We start from the raw sequence: 24,538 nt of genomic DNA, 5'->3' as shown, positions 1-24,538 counted from the left end.
GATATTCCCCTCACAGGACTAGAAAAGAGATCTTACAATCATTAATAATTGGGACAATTTTTATATTGTTTTCTTGAAAATCTTCATAGGAATTGGAGTTTTTTAACCTACCTAACTGAATCTGCCAGGAGACAGGCTACTAAATACAAAATTTTACGTCTCTGCAGTCTATATTCTGAAAGAATCAATGATTCATCTTCTGATGGCAAAGAGATTCATGGTCAAATTTGTGCAGGAAGAGCCAGTCCTGCACTAATTTTAAGCCAGTCCCTTGAAAGTTCAGAGTAACCTCGAGATGCTATCTCAAGCATCTCTAGAGAATGAAAAATAATTTATGATTTAATTTAACAGAGGGAAATTTGGAGGCTAACAGCAGGCAATGACTATTACAATATTTGGCAGATTCTGTGGTTCACATCACCTTCACATTACATGTTCCTTTATTAGAAGATCTTGATGTACTTCTCAGTCTTGGAATCCCCCACTATTATGTGGCTCAGCTGCTACCTTATAAAAGCTTGTACAAATATGGCCCAATGAACACAGAGAGAGAGAGAGAGAGAGTCAAAAGCATTAAAAAAATGTTAAACAAATCAGTCTTATATAGAGTGACATTAAGTAGAGAAGTCTGGGAATAATGACTGGGTCAGAAATTTAAAATTTATACATATATGTACATGCACATGTATATATATATATGTATTTATATGTATATATATACACACATTTCTATATTCATATTTTTCAGCTAGATAAATATAAAACATATATTGCATTTTGAATACACATAGATGCTTACACATTGCTTCTGTGACATTTCACTAGTTGATCAGCAGCAATTTTACCAGGGTTAATTAGTTATTATTAGTTAACCCTAGTGTTAGCTCACACTTTAAAATCCAGACCTATGTGCTCACAATGAGATGTAGAAAAGCTGCAAACTGCCAATTTTAGGTGAGCTGATAAATTATAACAGAGCTCAAAAAGTGATGTTATGCCATAATATAATATCTGCTACAGGCAGATTGAAAAATCTGAGTTCAGATATTAAGATGCTGCAGGGAAGATAATAAAAAAAATTAAAAGATGATTGCTGTGGTTACTGCAAAGAGGTGGGTTACTATCTACTTGCTTTCTTTTAGAAAAGAATTTGTGAGATATGGGCTCAAGATCAGGAAAAAAATCCTCTGGTATAAACCCAGGAAACATTATGTCATGCAAATTCATGCAAATGGAATGTGGGTTCACAGTCCTTATGAGCAGCAGAGATTTCTTTCCTATGATAGTTATGACAACAATGCATAGCAGTTCAGGATGAAAGGAAAATTACTGCAAAGTACATTAAGAGACTGGCTAGTGTTACTTTAATGCTTCAAATGCTTCTACATTTATTTAATACTTAGGAGAAAGCACAATTTGAACTGACATTGCTTGAAAGAATAAACAGCTGAGAAAGTATAAAAGCTCAATGCTTTTGTGGTTATTTGGGTTACTTCAAACCTTTTTGCCTTAACCTTCCTTTAATATTTTTGGGCGCTTCTGCATATAAGCAGAAAGAGGGATAGAAGAGGTGTGAAAGACTCATATATTGGTGAAGAAATGATGCAACTTTTCCTCTCTAGTCATCTTTGTAATAGTATGCGGAAGAAGAGGAAATCCTTCTTAAAGAATATCTGGTTAAGGTCCTTTCTCAATTCAAAAAGACTTAATGAGAAGAGGAGTAAATCATAAACAAAACATACAAAGCAGCCATAAGAACAAAACTTGGTTGACCACGCTAATTGATGAAGGCAAGTGAGATTGTAAAAGCATTTATTCCAGCAAAGTTATCTGTCAGCAGACCCTGTCAACTAGGAAGGAAACTAAATGGAAGGAGGGAAACACAAAAAAAAAAAAAAAATCTAAGGAGACACACATCCACACACGAACAAATAAATGTGGAGAAAATGAGAGGAAACAAACCTTAATTGATGGACTATAAAGAAATCACAGATACCATTTCCAGTGAGATCAACCTGGACTTTGCAGCACTGTAAGATTGTAAACCAGGGGAACCCGGACAAGTACCACTTTGAACAACATGTTCTAATGCCTTACAAACCTCACAGTAAAGAATTTCTTCCTAATAGCTAATCGAAATATACCCTCTTCCTGTTTTCTCTTGTCCTACCATTATGGACCTTGGTAAAAAGTCCATTATATCTTTTCTATAAGCCTCCTTAATATATGCACTGTTCTGTTCTATTCTATTAATTTAATTTTATACTCCTGTGATGGGTGGGACTTAATTTTGACAGTTCCTGCCTCAAGATTCTGGGACTCAAAAGACATGAGAAGAAATTTCCAGTGGTAAACCAAGGCAAAAAAGAGTTTTTGGATATATCATTTTGTTTCATTCCAACTGTTATCAGATCAATTGTCTCATTTTCCATGTTTATATGTTATCTCAAACAATTTGTTCAGTTTGTTATGTTTGGCCTTTTCTTACAGAAAATACAGTAATGGAAAATACTATTCTCCCCTCTAACCCAAATCTAAAATGTGATAGAATTTGGGAACACTTACAGAAGTGGTAATTAGTTTTCTGCCTATACTCTAGTCATTTACTCACAGGTCTCATGGGTTACAATCACTGAGAAATGAGATGAGAGCTAAGCTGTCCTGTCTAGTACTTAACCCTATTTTGTTTAATGATGTATCTTCAGAAAATGAAGAAATCATCTAACAAAGTTCAGATGAATATCCTGGAAGTGCCAAACCACACCAAACACACTGTTTCAAAGTGGATTTTTTTTTTTGCTGTCTTACCTTTCTCCAGGCAACTCTAGTTTCTGCACATTACTGTAAAATGTTTCCACTATTTTTCTTTAAATAAAATATATTGCAGTGCAATCTGCTTATGGAGTCTGAGATTACTACAATTCTTTCACACCTTCAACCCTTTTTGTCTTAGTGCACATTCTTGAAATAAGAATGATGACATAGCATCCACAAGAGTTTCCATGAAAAAAGTAAAGAATAATATGATTTATGTGAACTAAAACTGTTCTACTTTTACCAAGTAAATTATGCAAAGAACCTGCATAAAAGTAAATAGAAGTTTCATAAATCAAACCTTAAGTGCATAAATGCATTCCCATTTCAAGCAGTATTTTAAAGAGCTGAAGCAGAAACATCATCTTTGCAGGCATTATAATTCAAACACTGAAACTTGTAAACTTTTTATTATAGTCCTTTTTCAAAATGCCTATGCTTAAGTACAAAAGGTTTTTGTACTTTTTGCAACTTTTTCTATCAGACAAGTACAAACCATGAATGCCAAGTTGCTCCTGTAGGTATTTTACTTGTAGGCCATGTCAGTAAAATATATAAAATCCACCCTTTTTGTAATTGCTTCCAACTTAATTTTAGGTGTCATATCACATTAATCTTTCACAGCCTTGGCGTTAGCACCTCAGATAAATTACATGAACTCAGTAGAGAAGACTGTTCTAATAGCAAAACAAGCCATGGATACAAATTCAAGATTGTATGTTCCATTGGTGTGATAACGCAGAATAGCCAGAGATGTGAGATGCTTACTAATGATTTAGTTTGGGAACTAGGTTTCAAGACGTTGCCTGTTGGCTCCCATCTTGAAAATCAATGTCACTGATTTCAGCTGTTGCCTTAGCACAGAGAAAATAATTACTAAGAGTGAAGAAAGTAAAATGTCTTTAATATATAAATTACTTGTGTTTAGATCTCAGTCCACATATTTATTTTCACCAGGGCATTCCCAGGAAATTGTATGAACAAATTACTTAAAGTAAAAATAAAAAAAAAGGATATACTGTTAACCACAGTGAGAAGACATTTGGAAAAGCTTTTTCCAAATGCCACATTACTGATGGAAAATGGTTTTAATGATATTTGCTTTCCCTTTCTAGAGTTCTAAAGAAATCTCTTTTTTCAGTTTAGGACCAAAGTCTGATATTTCACCCTGGCTGGTTGAGGAAAATGTGCTTTCCAGCTGCTTTGTGTCATTGCTACAGTATTAGCCCATGTGTGCCAATATCCTGGTGCCCACAATGAGCAGTGTATCAAAATCCCAAACCAGTTTGCAGCTCACAAACTCTTAATTCCCTTAAAGGTGACCCAATTTGTCAAACAAAATGACCACCTGATTGTACTAAGTCCAGTATAAATATTTCATTTCAGTATTAAGGTAGGTTTGAGCAAACCCAGAAGTAAATCCTCTGGAATCTAAAACATTTAGTAAATGAAGACTCAAATTGCAGCATATTGCAGCAGTGACCTAGTTCACTTGCATTTTCATAGCAACAACAGACCTATCTGCAGTCCTTGCTTAAAAGGCATCCATCATAATTACTCTCTGGAAAAAAGGATCAGTTAAAGTGGATGAAAACATTTTAAGACCATCAATACTGAAAGCATGGTACTCTATGACAAACATAATTCACAGATTTTTCAGCTGCTAAGCCACAGTTTTTCTTGCTTTTAGAAAATATTTTGTTTGGGTTTTATGCATCAGTGACTGATTCACTTGTCTTGACTGGTTTTTATCAACTGAGATAAGAATAAACAAGAAAACATAAGCAATATCCTAGAAAACTCATCATACTTCAGGGTACTCAATAAGATTAAAATAAAAAGAAGAAATAAAACTTGGCAGCCCTGACTAACTGAAGTAGACTGATGAATGCTGTCTTCATTTCGATGCACTGCTAGAGTGCTAGGCTCTGAATTGATAAAGTCTGAAGATAAGAAATCTTTGTAACTGATCTGAAAAGCTTGATTATCTAAAAAAAGAAAAAAACCCAAACCATTATATATTTTACAGATCTTCAAATGTTTTTGTAGAAAGTGAAAGAACTGCAAAACAAGCTTATTAGATAGTGTTGCAAACCATTGGATGTGGAAAACAACTGATCTCAGGAATTATTGTTTTCAAATAATATTGCTCCTAGAAAGACAAAATATATGATTTTATGCACTGATATGTGTCCAAATGTAATACTTTAAAAACCAGATGTACTCAAAAAAAATTCTCTCTGGTGAGGATATCTCCATTTTATTCTGCATGAAAAGGCTACTTGGTCTGTTCAGCCTGGAGAAGAGGACACTGATGGGAGACCTCACTGCATTCTGCGGCTTCTTTGTGAGGGGAAGAGTCTGGGCAGGCACTGATCTCTGCTCTGTGGTGACCAGCGACAGGATCTGAGGCAGTGGCCTGCAGCTGAGTCAGGGCAGGTTTGGGTTGGCTATGAGGAAATGTTCCTCACCCAGAGGGTGGTTGGGCCATAGAGCAGCGGTCACAACACCAGCCTAACAGAGTTCAAGAAGGATTCGGACAATGCTCTTGGGCTCATGGTGTGACTCTTGAGGATGGTCCTGCGTAGAGCCAAGAGCTGGACTTGAGGATCCTTGAGGGCCCCTTCCAACTGGTATTCTGTGATTCTGTTACAGGTTACTTTAGAAGATAATATATGATTGTTTGAATCACAAGAGGCCTACAGGAAGGATGGGAAGAGACTCGTTATCAGGAAGGCTAGTGACAGCACAAGGGGAAATGGTTTAAGCTGTGAAAGGGAGTAGGTTTATATTACATACTAGGAAGAAATTCATTACTGTGAGGATGTTAAGGCACTGTAACAGATTGCCCAGAGAAACTGTAGATGCCCCATTCCTGCAAGTATTCAAGGTCAGATCAGATGGGGCCTTTGGGCAACCTCATCCAGTGTAAGGTGTCCCTGACAATGGCAGAGGGGTTGGTCCCTTCAAACCCAACCATTCTTTGTTTCTGTGATATGACTGTAACAAGTCCCTAAAATACTCTATTTTCAAAATGCTCATTAATTCAGTTCAGTGTTTTTTACTTTTATTCAAGTAATGATTGAACATTTCAAGCCAAAAGATAACCATAAGGATCATAGAGTCAAAGTCACATGATTTATTTGAATTTATCTGAGAAAATATTTTATTTAAATTTAATAAGGTAACTGTGATGCTGTGAAAATAAACATTTGAATTTCATTCCTTTTACTTCAAGGCTCAACAAAATTTATATATAATTTAGATCTATGTCTTCAAAAGATACTCTGTTTAATTTGGTCTCACATAATGTGGGAATAATTTTATATACAGTCTTTCTTAAGTGATCTTCGCAAAGCATGTTTCTTTTCATGTTTTTGGTCTGATAAAATGTTCATTTAAAACAGTCAGAGAATAGTTTTTCTTTGTCTCTTCTGTTTCTAATATTTTTTACTCTATACTCTTTTTGTAAATCTTTGCCTCAGGGAAAGGTTTGGATATGTATTACGGTCACAGATTTAAGAGTGTATACAAAAATAACAAAAAATAAAGATAAGCTTATGGGCTGCAAGTTTCACTGTAGGTCTTTCACTGTGTGATAAGGCAGTATGTGCACACCTTTCTCAACAGGTAGGTAAAGTGAGCAAGAAAGGTTTAGAGGCTGTGGATCTATTTAAGGACAAGCTGTATGGAAGAGCTGGGTGGAAGAGAGGGAGGGAGTTTAGATTAACAGTGTCATTTTCACTACGACTTCATATGCAGCCTTTCCTTCTTATTAGATTACCTTCTTATAACTTCACTCCAACAATTGAATAACTAGAACAGAATTTAGAGACTTAGTGTCACACTTTTCAGAAAAAAAATTAAGATAATTATAATGGCATTTCTGTCTCAGTATTTTTTTACCATTTTTATACATAAAAATAGTTTTATAGGCTTTTCGTTTTGACAGTACTAGGTCAAGTTTTGCCATGTCTATATGCACATCACATATAGATATGATTTTCTTATATTTGTAGTATAACATGGTACAGTGTCAAATTTGTAGTATTCAAACTGCTCTAAAAACTACTTTATTTCAATATAATAGGATATTCTTGACCAATGTATAAAAAAAATTGATTTTATTAAAAAAAAATGTATCATTGACTCCAAAATATGTTGCTTTGGAATCTTACCATGAAAGAAATAAAAAAAGGGTCAATTTTAGACTAAGAAGAAAAGAAATGTCTAATTCTCCTGTGAAACTAGTATATCCTAGTATTTAAATATCCTTTGTTCACATAGTACACAACTCTATCTTTTAGAGAACGTTGGCCAAAATATACAGCAAAGATCTTTCTCCTGAATGCTAACCTGGTGACCTAGAGTGAACTGCTGGCAACTCTGTTTGGCAGGATAAAGTACTTAAAGGATTGACTTTTCTAGTGAGATTGCCACAAGGCAATCTTGAATTGAAAATACTTTCTTTCATTCCACTAGCTATGATTTTCTTACCAATATTTCTGCTCAACTTTAACATTCACTGGCATATTTTATCCATAATCATTTCACTTTTTTTTAGCAGATCTGATTTTAATGAAGTAACCAAAGTTTTAGGATTCAATTAAAAATTAATGGCTGTTCCACTTTCCAATATCAGAGTATAACATGTTGTCAGACCTTATATAACCAGCTCTGAAACTAAGAAAAATTTTAAGAGTTCTTTCTCACATTTGTGGCACATCATGGCTAGTAATGATCATACACTAAGATTTTCTCCATTTCTCACACTTTAATTTCAATAGAGGAATAGTCTTTCATTTGTGAGCCATAAAGGAGGCAAGAACAGGAAAAAAATGGAATTCAGAAGATGACTGAATAAAAGCTGACTTAAATTGATAGTCTTGCAGTCACTAATCAAAAGACAGAGTTAATCTCTGTTAATGAATGAAGATGGTTGAAATCTCATAGTAAAAAAAAAAAAAAAACAAAAACGTTTATAAATGAAAAGCATTTAAGTAGAAGTGTCATTCCAGGCAGAAATTTATCCAAGGGGCACCTGTTTCATTATGGTGTCTTCTGTAGTAATAATTTAATAATTTAGAAGAGAAAAAACTGAATTATCAGTGGAAGTTCTTACTGAATTAATTGTTAAGATTGCCATTCAAATATTTGGCCCACTTATGAGAGCTAATGGAAGGGCAATTTAAGTTATTTAGCCTGAAGATATATAAAAAATTGCAACTCAAAAAATCTATTCTGTCAGTGGATATTCATATTGTCAGGAAATCTATCCATTATTGCAAACATCACAGACAGCAAGTGCAGTGATTAAGATGGCAACATCTTTTCATTGGAAGATTCTGTTTTAGTTATTCTCAATAAATGTAACTAAGTGTCCATTCAGTCTATTGAGGATGCAGCAGGATATGGAAATAAAAAGCATGCTATGGAAGGTATTCAATAAGAACAAGGAAAGAGAGCCTGGAAGTGGTAAATGTGAGACAGAGGAACTGCAGGCAATTAAGCAGAATATGTACATGGAGACTAAAATGGAGCTGGAAAGATGCTGCTGTCCTTTTTGATCAAACAGATGCTTTCAGTAAACAAGGAGAGTGGAAATGGGATCAGTAGCCTTATCAATAATAGGAGGGAGATCAGAAACCAGATGCAGGGTTGAGATATGACAGATACAAAGGCTGAGAAAAATAGTCAGAGTGATGAATAGGAGACTGATCAGTTCTGGCTCCTCTAAGCATTTGGGAAAAGCAGCACCCATTAAGCTCATATACAGCTCCCCAAATTACTGGATATTTTACACTAACCTCTCATGTCTTAGTTTTCCATTTATAAAAAGGAGATAGCAATATCTGCTCAGTTCACGGGAACTCTGTAAAAATAAACGTATTAATGTTCATGAAGCACTTACATGCTGTAATGATGAGCACCATAAAAGGCTTCTGAGGAAATTAATTTCATCCTCAGAGTAGATTTTGAATAGTCTGAATTAATGAAGGCAGGGGGCTGTGCACTGAACAATAGAAAATAGAACACTGTTCAGTAAGTGCAAAGTAATTCTTCTGTGACCTGAGTCTAGTGTGTCTAATATAAAATTTAAAAAAAGAAAAAAAAAAGAAAAAAAGAAAAAAAAAAAAAAGCAAAATCAAAAAAGAAGATTTTGTGACAATTCTATATTTCAGAACTCCAGCATTCAAGGCAAAATTCGGACTGTATAGACAATGATGGATCCCTCATCCTGTAGCTTGGATGTTTGACCTTGCAACTCTAAAAAAAATTACTGTAAGATTTATTGTGTGGCTAGAAACACAGTATATAAATTTCTGACTTAATGTATTTTGTTTTAATTAGTGTAGTAGGTATGTGGGTGGGCTCAGGATTTACATATTTATAGAATCCTGAGGACATTTTTACATGTTCCCATGCTTGATGAGATATAGGGCTAAAACCTAATAAAAAGGTTTGTTCGTGGGATTTTTTTTGATTAGCTCTGTATGTGCATGTGTGTGTGTTTGTATATGGAGACAGATTACAGTACATTTTATAGAAAGAATTTGCTTCTTTATATATATATATATATATATATATATATACACACACATCATATCCTATGAAAAGAACTTCTAAAGAGTGACATTTAAAACCAGTGTAGAAGAAACTGTAAGCTGCTAGATGTTGATGGCAGACATGAAAAAAACTACCAAATCTCACAGAATTTAAGACTATAATGTTACAGAATTTGACATTATCATCATATGGTGGTTATCTGCAAAGCCTTTTGATATTATCCTTGTCACCGGTCAGTTGACAACTGGAAATTATTTTGATTTTTTTTTCAAAATAATTACAAGAAATGACAAACAAATCAACAGTTATATTACCATGATCATGATTTTGAATGCAAAATGCTAAAATAAAATATATAATTATTCAGTTGAGAATACAACTTCCTTGTTGACAAAACTTCCCATCTTGGCATCTTTAGGTGGTTTAATTGGAGTTCTGCTGTGAATACTAGTGAAAATATCAAGAAGGACAAAAGACAAATTGGTCTTGGAATTGCACGTTGTTGTAAAGTATAGTCACTGAAGTACTACATTTCATAGATGTTGGAACTAGTTTAAGTCTGGATTTACTCTTACATTGTTGTCTTCTCCCATTCCCAAAGTAAATGCAATTTTCTGTTACTGTTATCTCATGCTTCAAGATGCTCAGTCCCTATAGAAAACTGAACATAGGCAGCCATTGAAGTTGGGGTCGTATGTAGATTAACTTTAATTTTATCCCACTATCTCTTATTTTTAATTTTTAGTTACTTAACTAAAAACTTGTATGTATTCTCTTTCATTTCCTTTGCCAGGCAAACTCAACTTGACTTCTCCTAATTCTCATTTTACCCATGTGTTTCACAGCCTTCCAGATGTTTTCTTTGATGATCAGTCTCCTTCATTCATTGTAGGCTTCTATTCATAATAACACTTATAACACTAGTAACACTTCTTCAGTGTTATTAATTGAGACAGAACTCAACTCTTTCCTAGAAGTTTTCCTCCATGAGTTCCAAAGTATTATCAAAAATGACTCCACTGCATTTATAAAGAGTACAGCTCCTAAATCAGCTTAGATATCCTGTCTACTTCTCTCTTCTTCAGTTCCAGACTTGAGCTGCTCTTTTCTTTGTACTATCACAAGTACTTGTGCCCCTGCACTTATAAACAGAGGAGTAACCAGTCAGACCACTTTACTTTTCAATGAGACCAGGAGCCTGGTTTGTTTCTCAGGAAAGCCGTAATACATCTCTGTCAGGATAAAGGAGGGAGAAAAACGAGAGCAGGAATGCCATGGTAGCACCACAAATAGCGTGCAAGAAATTTCAAGTAAAATTTTCATTTGAAAGAATTTACAATAGTGGTCACTACTATAGGCTACACCTGGAAGAGTCTAAGTAGAGAGATGATACAGTAATTTCCAAAAGTCAGTTTGAGATAGAACTTGTGAGGGAAATTTACAAAGTGTTGTCTGGTCTTGGCACAAAATTCTCCTTCAACCTTTTAAAATTTCTCCTGTTTAGTAACGCTGTTCTTAATTACTGTCATTTATATTTAAATGCCAAGTCTAATGATTCATTAGCATGATAGATTAGATTGTGAAGGATAGGTGAGATAGGTTATGGGCAGGTTAAACACCAGCCTCCCAGTCCTGCAGAGAAATGCACAATGCTAAAATGAGAAGTCAGTAGATGTACTATGCATCTTTAAATGATTGCTGTAATTACATTTCAAACTGTGTGTCTCTACATGACTGACTTCAATTAATTCTTCCAAAGAACAAGAAATATAAAATGTGTTGTGTAAAGTACATTTTCAGAGAACAGAACTTACACCTCAGAGTACTTTTTTGGCATCAAAACTTATGTTGTAGCAATAAATAAATTTGACAAGATTAATAAATCTCATTTCTACTTAAATAGCTGGAAATAATCATAACTTTTTTGGTGTTTGATGGATATGAGGATCAATGAGATTGAAGTTATCCCTATGTGCGATTCAAATGGAATGAGATAATAAATGTTCCTCAATGGAGTACATCCAGAACTGATACCCCTTTCTGAAGCTAGTAACTTATCCTAACAAGTATCAAATCTGTGCTGTATTGATGTATAATCCCTAATCAGGGATCTGACCTCAGCTTTTCACACTGCCTGCATTCTAGTGCTATCATCCAAAAGAATAAATGTTAATTTTAATTAAGAATAAAAGATTTGCTGTATTAGATTATCTTGACTTTTCTTTCTCAATGTTGTCAAAATGTCCCTTTCAGGCTGAGGTGATGTATGATTTCACCACAGAAAATTCAAGGGGATGAAGTTAAGGAATGAGTGAGTTGTTTTTAAGGACAAAGAAGAACCAACTTCTTTTGAGAGAACAAGGAAAGTCTTATAACTTTGCCTTTCAGACAAAGATTTTGTATAAACTAATATAGTGAAAGGTATAAAGAAATAATCTCCTGCACTGCATTTTCATCACAGATAGTGTCACTGTATTGGAAGAGTACCTGGGATTCTTTGGTAGGACCACAGCCTTCTCCAAGGTAATTCTTGTAACATTTGGGTGTTAGCAGAATTGACTAGGGACTGTTCTCAAAAGAGAATTTAGAAGTACTCTGTGTCTTGGAAGGTAAATCAGCTTAGAATTATTGATGTGGAATTTTACATATGATTTGCTCTCAGTGCTAGGGAATGCTTACTTTACTAGCACAAAGAACCCCTTTTGGAAATGACAGGATACTGTTTTGAGAAAACACAGAAGATGAAATAATTTCTCCACTTTTCTCTTGTCTTTGTGAAAGAAAGCACCTGGTTTTGTAGATAGGAAAAGATTGGGCTTCCTTTGCTCTTTAATGTGTTCTAATGAAGAGGCAAGGTTTTTAAATGCTGATGTAGCAATAGAAAAATGAAAATTGACTGCAATTTTCAGACAGCTTCAAAAGCAGAACTGAAGGGACAGAAACATAGAGGCAGTCTATCAGAGCTGATCTTATGCTATTACAGACAGGCTGCTGTTGATAGGGTCAGGAGACCATTTCCAAAGGCATACCGTGGAAGGGGAGCTCCAGGAAATGAGTTGCTTATTTTTTTCCAAAGCTTTCACTGGACACCACTCCTGAATAAAGCTGGACTCCCAGAGGGTTTACTGTTTGGCAATACTCAATGATTTTTTTGGAAATTTGAACAACATAAAATTCATTAATTTTGCCATTCTTTCAGAAACAGTGGGTTCTGTCTTCACAGTTTTAGATGACCTGCTTATTTTACTGATTTCACCATACTTGTTTTCAGAATTGGATTCTGAAAGTGATTCTCACTATGTAAAGTGAGGTTGGAGGCAAATTTTAATTGAAGAATCACCATAGCCACAACAGAGAACCAAGATAGATATGTAATTTCCAACAGGAAAAGCTTTGACAAATGCTGCTTAAAATGAGTTATAACGAGTTCCTCTATTTTTTATTCCTAAAGTTTATTATTCTAAGGTATTTATTCACTTAAAAAAAAAGAATCAAGAAATGAATGACAGAAGGCTTAATTAAACCCATTATGTGTCTGTCATGATGACACTGGCAACAAATCCATACAGATTGTTTCAAATCTTGCTTCAGGAAGTCTTATGTTTAACAACAACAAAGAGTTTAAGCATGTGCTGAATTTTAAGGACGTACATCACCCCACCAGCTTCAAAAGGATTATGCAAATACTTTAAGATGAAATGCCTTTTTAGACTAGAGCCAAAGTTCTTAGCATTTTGTACCACTGAACTTAGTTATATAAGTCGAATATTTCACTAAACAACAAAGTACCATCACAGCTAAAATTCAAACAATTTCATTTTCCAGACTTCTACTCTGACTGAAAATATATTTTTCAACATTTTTATATGAAAAAATATATATTTCAGTTAATTTATTTCCTGATCCTCTTAAAAAAAGAAAGGGCTAGATTGCAGAATTTGAAAGTAGATATGTGCGAGTGGTTTGAACATTTATTTAGGAAATTGTGGCTGGAAAGAACAGCTGAAACTGTTTGACAAATTCACATTAATTTCAAATTCACCTAATGATACTCTTAAATTAATAAATTATTAATGAATAAAATGCAAACAGTTCTACACAAAATTTACTTTTTCTGGCATTTACACATGACTTTCAGGTGCCTTTTAAGCATATATTTTCTGAAGAGAGCATATTGAGATAGTGAAGAAAACAATCCAAAATATTGCAGTACAAGTCACTGTTGTATGTGTAGCTACTCTTAACTGATACAGTAACATTCTTCACACAGCTGTAATGCTTTCAGAACAGAGCAGTCACAAACTTAAAAGTTTATTACTGGATGATCAGGGACACTTTTGAAACTGAAAGTATAACAACCTGCATTTTGATTTCTTTTCTCACTTCAGTTTTCACCTTTCGTTTACAGTACCAAAAACTGTTTAGATTGATATGATTTTGAAGTAAATGTTGCTATTGTAATGCCATTTTGTAATTCTGCATCTTCTGGAGTGAACATGAGAAACAAAGGCTTTTCTCAAGTCTAGAGGGTATAAATAAATCAACTCTTTATAAATTAATGCTAGGAAATTTTGATATATACCCAATAAGGTGTCCAGGGAGCATGATGGCAGGAAAGAAACATAGGTGATTAAATTAATTTCTTAGTAGGTGAAGTCAATTAAAAGGTTGGCAAAAGTGTGCTGTGATAGAATGGGCAATGTGCAGGCTGTCTCCTCAGGAAACCATTGATTTATATGTCTGCAGCATGGGTGACTTCTTATTCTGTACATCACTGGTCAGTCATCGTAGATCACCCATTGGAAAAGGACATTTAAATTAAATCTAATCAATACCCTTCACTGTAGATTAAAGGGAATAAAACAGATTTAGTAAAAGAAAAAAGGAAGTGATGCAAAGAAGTCAGTGACAATTGGATTAATAAAATTGCAGTGAGGTATTCCATAAATGACAGGTGAGAACATGTTTTCCCCTACCACTTTAGGTTTTTAGTCCAGACTGTAAATATCACTGAGATGGTAGGCTTGTGAAAGGTTGAATAAGCCACAGATTAAAGAAAGAAATTTTGTTTTGTGCCCTAATGGAATATAAATATTGTACATGTGGCAAAGGTAAGCACAAAATACATCTGGTATTGTAGCCAAAGTTATTAGGACACTGCTCCAAAGAGAAGCTATGGAACCACATGCAAAAATATGCAGTTGCTTTGCAGTAAGGCAGATAGACTTAGTCAAGCTGAAATATATATATATATTTTTCAATTATGCATCAGATTTTGTTTTTATTGAAAAGATATACTTTTAATTTCATTTACAGCATGCGGTAGTTTTCTTTTCTCTTTTTTTTGCTTGCTCTCTAAAAATAGCATAAACCAGCATGACCTTGGGCATGAGACATCATAGGAAATGCAAAGAAAAAGAAAAGAGAGAACTTCTATTGAGTTTAAATCTTCATAAGTATTTGCTGTTTTAGTTTAAAATTTCAGGCAGACCTTTAACTGCACATAACTGGTCTTCCAATTTTGCTCCATAAAAATAACCAGTGATAGAGTGGGCTATTTCAAGTATTATATCTCTAAACATATACAGAGTAATGTTCACTTTATATCTCTTTCTTTTTCAAGTCCAAAGACATGATATAAGTATCTCAAAGTATTTCCCATTTTAACTGTGCACGCATATGCAAATGATATAGTACATAAACATTTTTATTTGCAATGCATCACCAGTGCTGAATTACATGATAATAACCATAGCAACAGGGCTTTTGGCCATGGAATTGGGAGAGAACTAAGGGCCAGTGTAATAAACACGCTCTCCTTTTTCCGGTTTCATGGTGTTTTTACATAGGCACCTTAGAGTACACACTTTGTCCTTAAGAGGGTGTCAAAGACCTTGGTTAATGATCCCTGCTCCAGTTTGAGCTGCATGCCATTTCTCTTTTTAATTAGAAGAATAACTTTGAAGTTGCAAAGAGGTAACTATTTTCCACAGAGGTACAACCAATTGTTTGAATTGCATTCAAACAATTACATGAACTTAATTTTTCGGTATTTTTTTCCTGTGAAAGTGGTAAGTTTCTAAGCTTTTAGAATCAATATCCATGGTTTTCAGCAACAAAAAAGAAAATGAAGGCCATTATGTGTAGCTCTCTGTCTCATAGTCAGAAATGGCTTTGCTTTTCCTTGGTATTATAGATAACCCTTCAAGCCATTGGATCCCAGTAAAACTGTAGAGCATCAATTACTTTAATTAATTTAAGGTTAGGACATTTCCTTAAAAAATCTATTCCGATGCTTTACTTTCTGTCTTACTGAAATCAACTGGACACATGCAGGCCAGCTGTTAACAGGAAATACTTCTCTATAAAGGTGGTGAGGCACTGGAAGAAGTGGCCCTTGGATCTGACTTAAAACAATTTTTCCGTGATACAAGTCTCTGGTACGTTAGTATGAGCTTACAGTGTGGTGACATCATTTAACTTGAATTAATTTAAACAATACTAAAATATGAGATGCTGCATAATGCAAATATTATTTCAACATGAACACCAACTATTTGAGGTCAGGGAATTGAAGAAGCATTAAAACAGGATCAGAAGAGAAAGTATCATGCTACATAGAAATTAAACTACAAATACACATTGAACTTGAAATTGCTCTTGTGAACAAGTTTCTCACAAACTCTTCTAAAAGAGCTTCAATCAGTTACTACTCTAACTGTAAAATATTAAAAATATTTTTATGTCCTTATAACAGCTTTTTCTCTGATGCAAGTCCTGCAACATTATTTACTACACTTCAGCACTTTGAAATAGCATTCTGCCATTAAACTTTCCTAAGAAACTTACATAACTATTTCCAAATACTTTAATGAACAGAAATCACATTCCAGACATTAAAATGTAATAATTTTGATACTTGTAAAAGTAGGTGTGTAAGATAATACAAACTTAAAAATCCAATTAAAATAAACCCTCGAAACAAAATCACTTCTGTTTTTTTTTTTTTTTGGTCACTTAGTTTATCTAAATTGATTTTAATGGAGAAGGTAATAATACGGGGGGCCTGAATTAACTACTGGATGTGGATGCAGCTATTGAAACTCATAGGTCTTCAATTGTTGAAATTCAAAGGTCTTCAATTGCTTGAACTTCAGCTCTCACTTTCCCTCTATTTTTTTTTCCAATTGGAGTTTAAATAGCCACCTCTTAGCCCTACTCTTGACCTGGGAACAGAAATCTGAGGTTCAGACTGTGGAACCGTGTATTTTTACCATTGGTTGGGTTCTCTAACCAAGAGATTTGTTGTAGGATAATTTTCTTGTCTAAAAGATAAAATGCAGCACGATTTTCTCAGAAGCTACATTTAAGACTGAAGTCCAACAACACCACGATACTCTTGTGGTGCTCAGAGTTTTAAACATGCTGCCCTGGCATGAGTAAATTTTTAAAAATGTCATTATTCTTCCCAGGTCAGAAGTAGGTGGATAGTACCATGATCTCCTAATAAATACCTTGACGTAGGATGCAGCAGATAATAATTAAGCAATAAATTAAAGAAGTCTGACCTGACCAGGGAGGGGTGGATCAAGGGAAGATCAGACCTCACTGCTGAGTTTTTGACAACACCAGATGTGTTAGTAGACATGCAGTTGGCAACTTCTCCTTAAACCCATTTTTCCAGCTGTGGCTATATGAAGATGTGCCTCATATTTAATGGGATTGTCTTATTTTCAGCGGGATCTGAGAAACTAGGATGGAGCTCGTTTTGCACTCCTCCTCTTAAAAACCACTTATGGTGGGATTTATCTAGATAAACTAATAAAATTATGTTGGATTTCTTCCTATAAAGTGCTGAGGGGAATTTAGGGTTGAAGAGAAATCCCTGTTTTTCCTGCTAGTATTTTTGAATATAGAGCATCCTATTGATAGACCATAGTGTTTACTTGGGATCATGAACTATTGATAGCTTCTGAGAAGTATATTGTAGTGAATGATTACAAAAGCTAAGTCATTTTTGGTTTCCATTAACGAGTATAAAAACCTCTTCAGTTTTATATTGTATGAAAGGATATGTATGCAAAAACAAGGACATAAACCATATATATTTATATACATATATACATGAAAAAAAGCAGTTAAGGTGCATCCTATTCAATATATATATGGGCACTTTATCTCATTCTATTCCTAAGTTTACAGTTCTTTCTTTCCTGCTAAGAGAGTGTTGCAAAATGATAGGTGTTTCAGGAAACTACCAATGAGTGAAACACATCACTGCAGAGTATTCAAGTATGCCATTAAAGTACGGCCTTTGGGATCATGTACTACAGTTATTTTCCCTGATGATTCTATTTTAAAAGTAACAAATCTACAGAAAATCACTATCTTCCACTAAGTATTTTATTTCTAATTTTGAGATTCTAGCTCAACAATGTCAGTGTCACTTGTATAACATATTCAAATTACAACTTAATGCCTTATCAAGCAATGTAGAGGTCTGATTTATCAATATTTAAAAAAATGTTACTCACATGCAAACTGAAGAACAGCCTCTCTGCTTAAAATACTGCCAAACACGTTGGTAGTTAAACATTGGTACTGTCCAGAATCTTTCGTTTCACTGGGGTTGCTGATGATCAAACTTCCTTCTATTAAACTTAAGCGATAATCACTTTCAATGTCGATTTCAGTTCCATTTCGAAGCCATCTTAGGGGAAAAAAAACCAAAAAAACCCCACTGAAAGACAGAGCATTTAATAGCCAAGTGAAGGTATCAAGCTTAGGGCATAGAATCTGACAGTTCCAGTTGTAATTACAGTTATTCAAAGGTATCCTGCGCAGCAATACATTGATCTCACAAAACTTGAAAGCAAAAAACACAAGTTAAACCTGATCTTCAGCCTCTGAAGAAAAGGGATATTCCTTGTTTTGCCTATGCTGAATGAAAATAATGATCTCTGCTTTTTTCTTCCTTTTGCCCTCTAAAAAACCTAATGTTCACAAAGGCTTAAGAATTGAAAACTACATAGCAAACGCATCCTTTATGTCAAAAATGGGAATTTTACTGTGCTTATGATAATCAAAATTTTAATTCATTTTCTATCATTAAAACCTTAGCTGAGCTTACAGGTGCTGCACTGCATACAAAAAAGGAAAGGTTTTTTCCATTCTTTCAGCATTTGATCTTCTCAGGCCAAGAAACAGAGACACCTCATTTAAATACAGCAAAAAGAAGAGCAAGACCTGTGAAGAGCAGAGAGGTAGATTGATGTACATAGGCTGCTATACAATATAGGATTTTGGCAACAGACAAAGGCAAAATAATATCACCTGAATCAGTATACACAGAATTTAAAGACTGGAATAGAAGACTGGAATTAACTGCTGGGTGGCCAAGGGCAGTTCCTGGCAGCCACTAGGTACATGAAAACTAATAACAAATAAACAGTCTGCATAAAGAATGCTAAATTAGGGAGGTGTTTGGGAGTGAAATAATAAGCCTGAGCAGTAAATTCAAGGACGGGAGTGAAGATAAGTTGGAAAAAGCCACACTGTAGGAAACATTGAAAGTATCCCAACTGAGGCAAAGTTTTGAATGATTCCTGAAAAGCACTTATTTTTATGAGGTTTCAGAAGTAACCTGAGTGTCTCATAATTTTTCAGTTGTGCAAGTGTTTTCATGGGTTGTGTTTCCCATCTGTCCCACATATTGTCTGCCAAAAAGCCTCAGCCTCCCATACATCTCAAAAGACTGAAGCAAAAAACCCTGCAATTGTCCACTGGCTGCAGGCGAAAATATTTTTTGTGGTAGATTAATAGACTTCAGCACTCTGGAAGAACCTCTTATATGTGTGTGTTTGCAGTTTCTGAATAAAAGAAAAACATCTACATATGAAGACTTTCAGATTTTTTTTTTTGTCAAAGTGTAATTACATGAAATTGTAAGAAGAATGCAAAGAAGAGATAAGCAATGTAAACAGACAGGGTACAATCATTATAATGCCCAGATATCTCTTTCATTACTCTTTTGCTGTCATTCTGCAGCTTCTAAGTTGGCTTGGGAAATTTCCAAGAACTTGAAAGCTTTGCCAGAGATCTGCAAAGACTGGAAGAACTTGGCTACATTTAGACTACAGAGACAACTTTAACAAAGCAAAATAATTATTAATTCACTCTATCTTGTTAACATTTGTGGTGAATAGGGTACAGAGAGCAGAATTCAGCTGCAGTAGTGGTGAATATTTCTTAATCCAAAGGTCAGAATTGTCAGAATTTGGATGAATTACAAATCTCCTATATGTCCTTTCTTTTCACATTTGGACTTTTGATTGCAGAGCACCTCTGCTTCACTGAATGTTAGAAATGAAACAGTGTTGAAAATTTATTTATATTTTAAAGGATAGCAGGGGAAGTTCGGTAGGATTAACTACGTTTTTAAATTGATAACATATAAAGATGAGGTAAATAGGAAAGGAATTTTTAATTTGAACATTTGATTATTAGTTTTTTTTTTGTTTTGAATGAAATCATAACAAAAGTTAACTTTTTCTACATATATCTTTGTCATATATCATATGTGGAAAAAAAATGCAAAAGTAATTGATTTTGAATGGAAAGGTAGATAGGGAAAAGGAAAAAAAAAAAGTTTTGGTATTTCCAAATGAGAACTGCCAGAAAATTCAGTTACACTAGCTTTATTCCTTTAGTTTCATTTTCAGTTAAATTCAATTAAAAAATATATTCTTTGAATTCTACCTCAAAACTTTGGATCTTGATAGCTACCTGGCTCCATATCTTGGGATCAATCCTGAGGGATTGTATTCCCCTCATGTAACTTATGCACATTATAGGAAAAGAAACACCGAATTTGGTGACTTTTTTTCTAGGTAACCTGACCAATCTGGAAGAACAACAAAATTGTCTAAAATACAACACTTCCAAGGTCACAGATTGTTAGGAATACTCAGATGCATTTTTTCTTGAAGAAAAGTGACAGATAACATTTCAAATTACTATAATCTGGTTTAAGCAGACTAAAAAAAATTTTTAGTAAACTTTTTCAATCGCAGTAAATGAAACTGACAAAGCAATTACTACCCAGCTTATGTGTGTCCTAAGTTAAAGGGTCCATGGAGGGTTTCACAGTCAGTGAAAGCCGTGTAGTTAAGCAGCATCTCGGGGAATTCAACACCTGCTTGTAGCTCAATAACTCTGCTGACCTGTGAGATCCCACATGAAGTTTGTCAATGTCTGTATTCATCATCAAAGGGATTGCAGTTTTTGTCTTCATTGAACTACCCCTGACTTGTGATGCTAAGGTATGATTTGAAGAAATGCTAAGCAAACAGAATCAGTTCATGTCAGGGAGTTATTCCCTAACACTATGTATCAAAATGCCTCAATGACTGAAGGTCAATAAATTAAAACCTGTTATTTCAGGGTAGAGTTTGGATAAGGAGAAACAAAGTTTTTTGAAAGGGGGAGCATCTGAAATAATGGGAACATTCTCCATTCCATTAAAACAAAGTCATTTCCAAGAACAAAAAGAAAAAAATTGTAAAGAGGTTATGAACACTGAGACACAAATTAAACACACTAAAGAAATGAATTTTAAAAAAGGCAGAGATAACTTAATATTGAAATTTTTGAGTGCTTTAAGTGTTCTTTTAATATAAATTTGAATAAATACATACTGTGCTTTGGTTTTGGCCGAAAATAATTCTTAGCAGCACATGCCTCAGAGCACACATAAATAAAGGTCCAGTGCAGCTGGCCAGGGCCTTTGGTAATGTGGTTAGGTAGTGACATACTCAAAAACTTTGTATATCTGTAGATCTTTTGAGGCTAAATTCCCTCTACATTTGTCCTGAAGAATAGTATCTTCCTCAGAGAGTAATTTTTACTTCTTTTCCCTCCCTTTGAATGGTAGTGTGCATTGCAAATGCTGCCCAGATAAGTGCCAGCAGGAGAAGATAAACTGTGCTGTTTGAGTTAGGCCTTTTGAGTTTAATCTCTCCTTCCTGTTGCTTTCCCAAGCAACAGTCGGGAAAGTTTTCTTATGAGGCTGGTGACACCAATTAATCTCTGGAGAATTGAAGAAATGGATATCAAAAAACCATAAAGCATCCCAGGTTGGAAAAGATTTTAAAAGATTGTTTTCTCCAGCATTATATGGAAAATGGAGCCTAGACAAGATGATTTTTGTTTGTTTGCATCTTAAAAGGCTTCAGTGAATTACTGAGGAGTATGAAACTTTCTTGCCTCTTGTCTTCTCCATGTAGCTCCCTGTGAAGAAAGAATCCTTATAGTCTTTGTAGTCACTCTTTAAAACATGCTGGAAGTCTGTATTTGTTGATTGCATTCTACTGGGAAAACACAAAAAATATGGTTGTATGAAGAAAGAAAGGAGATGGCATAGGTTCTCCTCAGACAAAATTTCTACAAGAATGAAGAAGTTTTTGGGGAGACTTGAATATAGGACTCTCTTCTTTTGGGGGTGAATTTGTTCCTTTTTCCGCATAGTCACAGGCTATGTTTAATGGACCGATGACACTTTCACAACGTGTGGCACTAATCCCCTTTTTTTCTCTTTTTTTTTATGATTAAAAATCACCAGTAGGTAACAGAATTTACTCATGGAATGTCAGTAAAGAAGAATGCAACATAGCTTTCATACTACATGGTAAGGAATTCATGCTATTCTAGTTTGGAGAATTTCTGGATACTCATTCCTCATCCCATGTCAAATGTTTTAGTCATGCCTGTGCTGTTGGGGGAGGAGGTGGCTTGTGTCATGCATCAGATCCATTTAATGAGTACATATGTTGCAAAGAGGCAGATTGAATGGTTGGAATGTTTAAGGATGTACTGCTTCTGGATTACTTCAAGTTATAGAAATGCAAGAGCTCTGATTCAAATAGCTCTAAGGAAAATTCAACCAGAATTCTGAAGAATCCACAAGTTAAATAAGGATAAAAGGCAAAAGACAAAAGGCAGAATTGATGATTGCCATCTATGATAAAACACAATAGGAGTCCTTATGTTCCCTTTGTAATTGAAGAATGATTCTATGAGAAAAGATGAAAGGTATGTGGGAAAAAAATAACTAACCATATGTTCCCCCAGCCCTCTTGCATCACTAGTAATTTACATAAAATATGAGCAGAGACAGATATAGCAAATGGGTAAGGTGACTGCAACATACTGCTACCTCCTGTAAGCGAGCACCATCAATAAACTGCACTCTGAGGCTCACAGATGTGTCATCAAAAGCCTGAATAATGGATAACTGTGGCCTACAAGCCTGTATGGAAAAATAAGCAACAGGTGATGGTTGCAGAGGAATGAAATGGTAGGCTTGTGAGTGGAAAACAACCAGATTGACGCGGCCATGGTATCTTGTAGTTCCAAGTCACGTCATTTAATGTGCATATACTTTGCTGCCTTCCCTATATGTTGGAATAGTATTTTGTAGCTTTATAGATGTTTAGAAATAAAAAAGAAACCCAAAGAATTAAATTTTTTTTGTCAGTTGTCGCAGACACAATTCAATAAGCTGGACAAAAGGAGTCTCTCTGCATGGATAGAAGTGATGCTCTGAGTATATAATTTGAAACTTAAAATATTGCTTTGCCTTAATCACTGCCATTTCTGCTTCTTGCTTATTCAGAATCACAAAAAGCATTCAATCAGGAAAACTACTAGTGTCAGAGAGCTGTTTCGGTTGTTTCTCACCAAAATACATTGATTCTCAGAGTAGGATTGCAGTGGCTAAAATTCTGAAAGCTAAAAAAAAAAAATTCTGAAACAGGTACCTGTATGTAGGAGTAGGATTTCCACGTGCTTGACAATTCAGAGACACTTTCTTTTCCTCAGAATCAGTTGGAAAAATCATATCATCTGGCTCTTGTACAAACACCGGCCCATAATCAACATTTTCTGTCAAAAAAAAAAAAGTTACTGTTTAGGAAAGCTCAAAAAATGCAAATGTGTTATAGATTTTATAATGTAAGATTAAAGTATTCATAATTATATTTGTTTTCTGAAGGTTCGTGTTGCATTAATGTAGATGTTGTATTAAAAAGCAATTACTAAAAGGAAAATAAAGACAAAGAAGAAATATATAATATATTACTAAGTGAGGCATAAAACATATAGTATGATTTAAGAGTTTATTATGCCTAAGAATGGCTTTCTCATCAGATATATTTTGGCCTGAAGTCTAGTGAGAAGCTCAAGAGACTTAAGAGGAATTAACTCTGCTTACAGAGAGCAAGGAAAACAAAAAATTTCCTACTGCTTGCAGCAGATTATGTCACAGAAAACTGATACACAATATTCCCTCCCCTTTCCACAGAAAAGTAATACACAATTCCCCTTCCTTACATCAAGGAATGCTAAGAAGAATCACTTGGAAAATTAATGGCAGCAAATGGTGTCTGTTATTAAATAATATATAGCTAAATCTGACATTTCATTTTCCTCCACTGTCTTGTCTAATTTTGGCATGTACCTTTATCTTGATAAGAATTTACATTTCTGAACTAAAAAAAGCTGTACAGACCCGTAGAGCACATCTTTGATTCCAGTTCATTCATATTATGAAGTGAGAAGTGTAAGCCTTCAGAAAAGTAAAAGGTCACAAGCAGAGTATTCCTGTCATGTTGGTCTGAATGAATAAAATTCCCACTGTGTACCAGAAGCCTGTGGAATTTTAACATTTTTAGGCTTACTCCAGACTCATGGATGATTTAATCACATGGTGCTCTTCATTTTTAAAGCACTAGCCTGTCCGCAGAGAGGTAGTGGCATTGTCCTGCTACTTGCAATGAAACATCTGGGAGCAGGGGTTTTTCTGTTGGTTTTAGGGTTTCCTGTGTTCATGGGATAGATGTCCTCCAGTTCTTACTGAGGACAGCACACCTCATTAAGCATTTTATAAGGTCCTGCTGTATTTGTCCTACCAACAGCAGCTTGAAGTGAAAAAAGGTATACCTGAAGAATTGGGATTTGGTCACTCACCTGAAAATTATTTACTACATTGTTTTACCAACTTCACACAGCTTCAAACACATTATGATTTCACAGTTTTGGGAACTGCGAACTTTATCATACTAATTTAATACTTTATCATACTAATAATAACCTTTTTCAT

At 34.6% G+C, this 24,538-nt stretch overlaps 1 protein-coding gene across 1 annotated transcript in view; it reads right to left on the bottom strand.

Moving 5' to 3' along the window:
* CNTN5 (contactin 5) overlaps positions 1 to 24,538 on the bottom strand; it is a 616,731-nt gene that overhangs the window by 207,308 nt on the left and 384,885 nt on the right. The window contains exons 6-7 of the mRNA XM_059466383.1: positions 23,199 to 23,322; positions 17,916 to 18,091 (exon numbers count right to left, since the gene is read on the bottom strand). Of these exons, the coding sequence (XP_059322366.1) occupies positions 17,916 to 18,091; positions 23,199 to 23,322 (300 nt within the window). The remainder of the gene's footprint in view (positions 1 to 17,915; positions 18,092 to 23,198; positions 23,323 to 24,538) is intronic.

This window comes from Ammospiza nelsoni, chromosome 2 (genome assembly GCF_027579445.1).
Source record: "Ammospiza nelsoni isolate bAmmNel1 chromosome 2, bAmmNel1.pri, whole genome shotgun sequence".
NCBI classification, from domain to species: domain Eukaryota; kingdom Metazoa; phylum Chordata; class Aves; order Passeriformes; family Passerellidae; genus Ammospiza; species Ammospiza nelsoni.
This window is presented reverse-complemented; position numbering and strand designations above follow the sequence as displayed.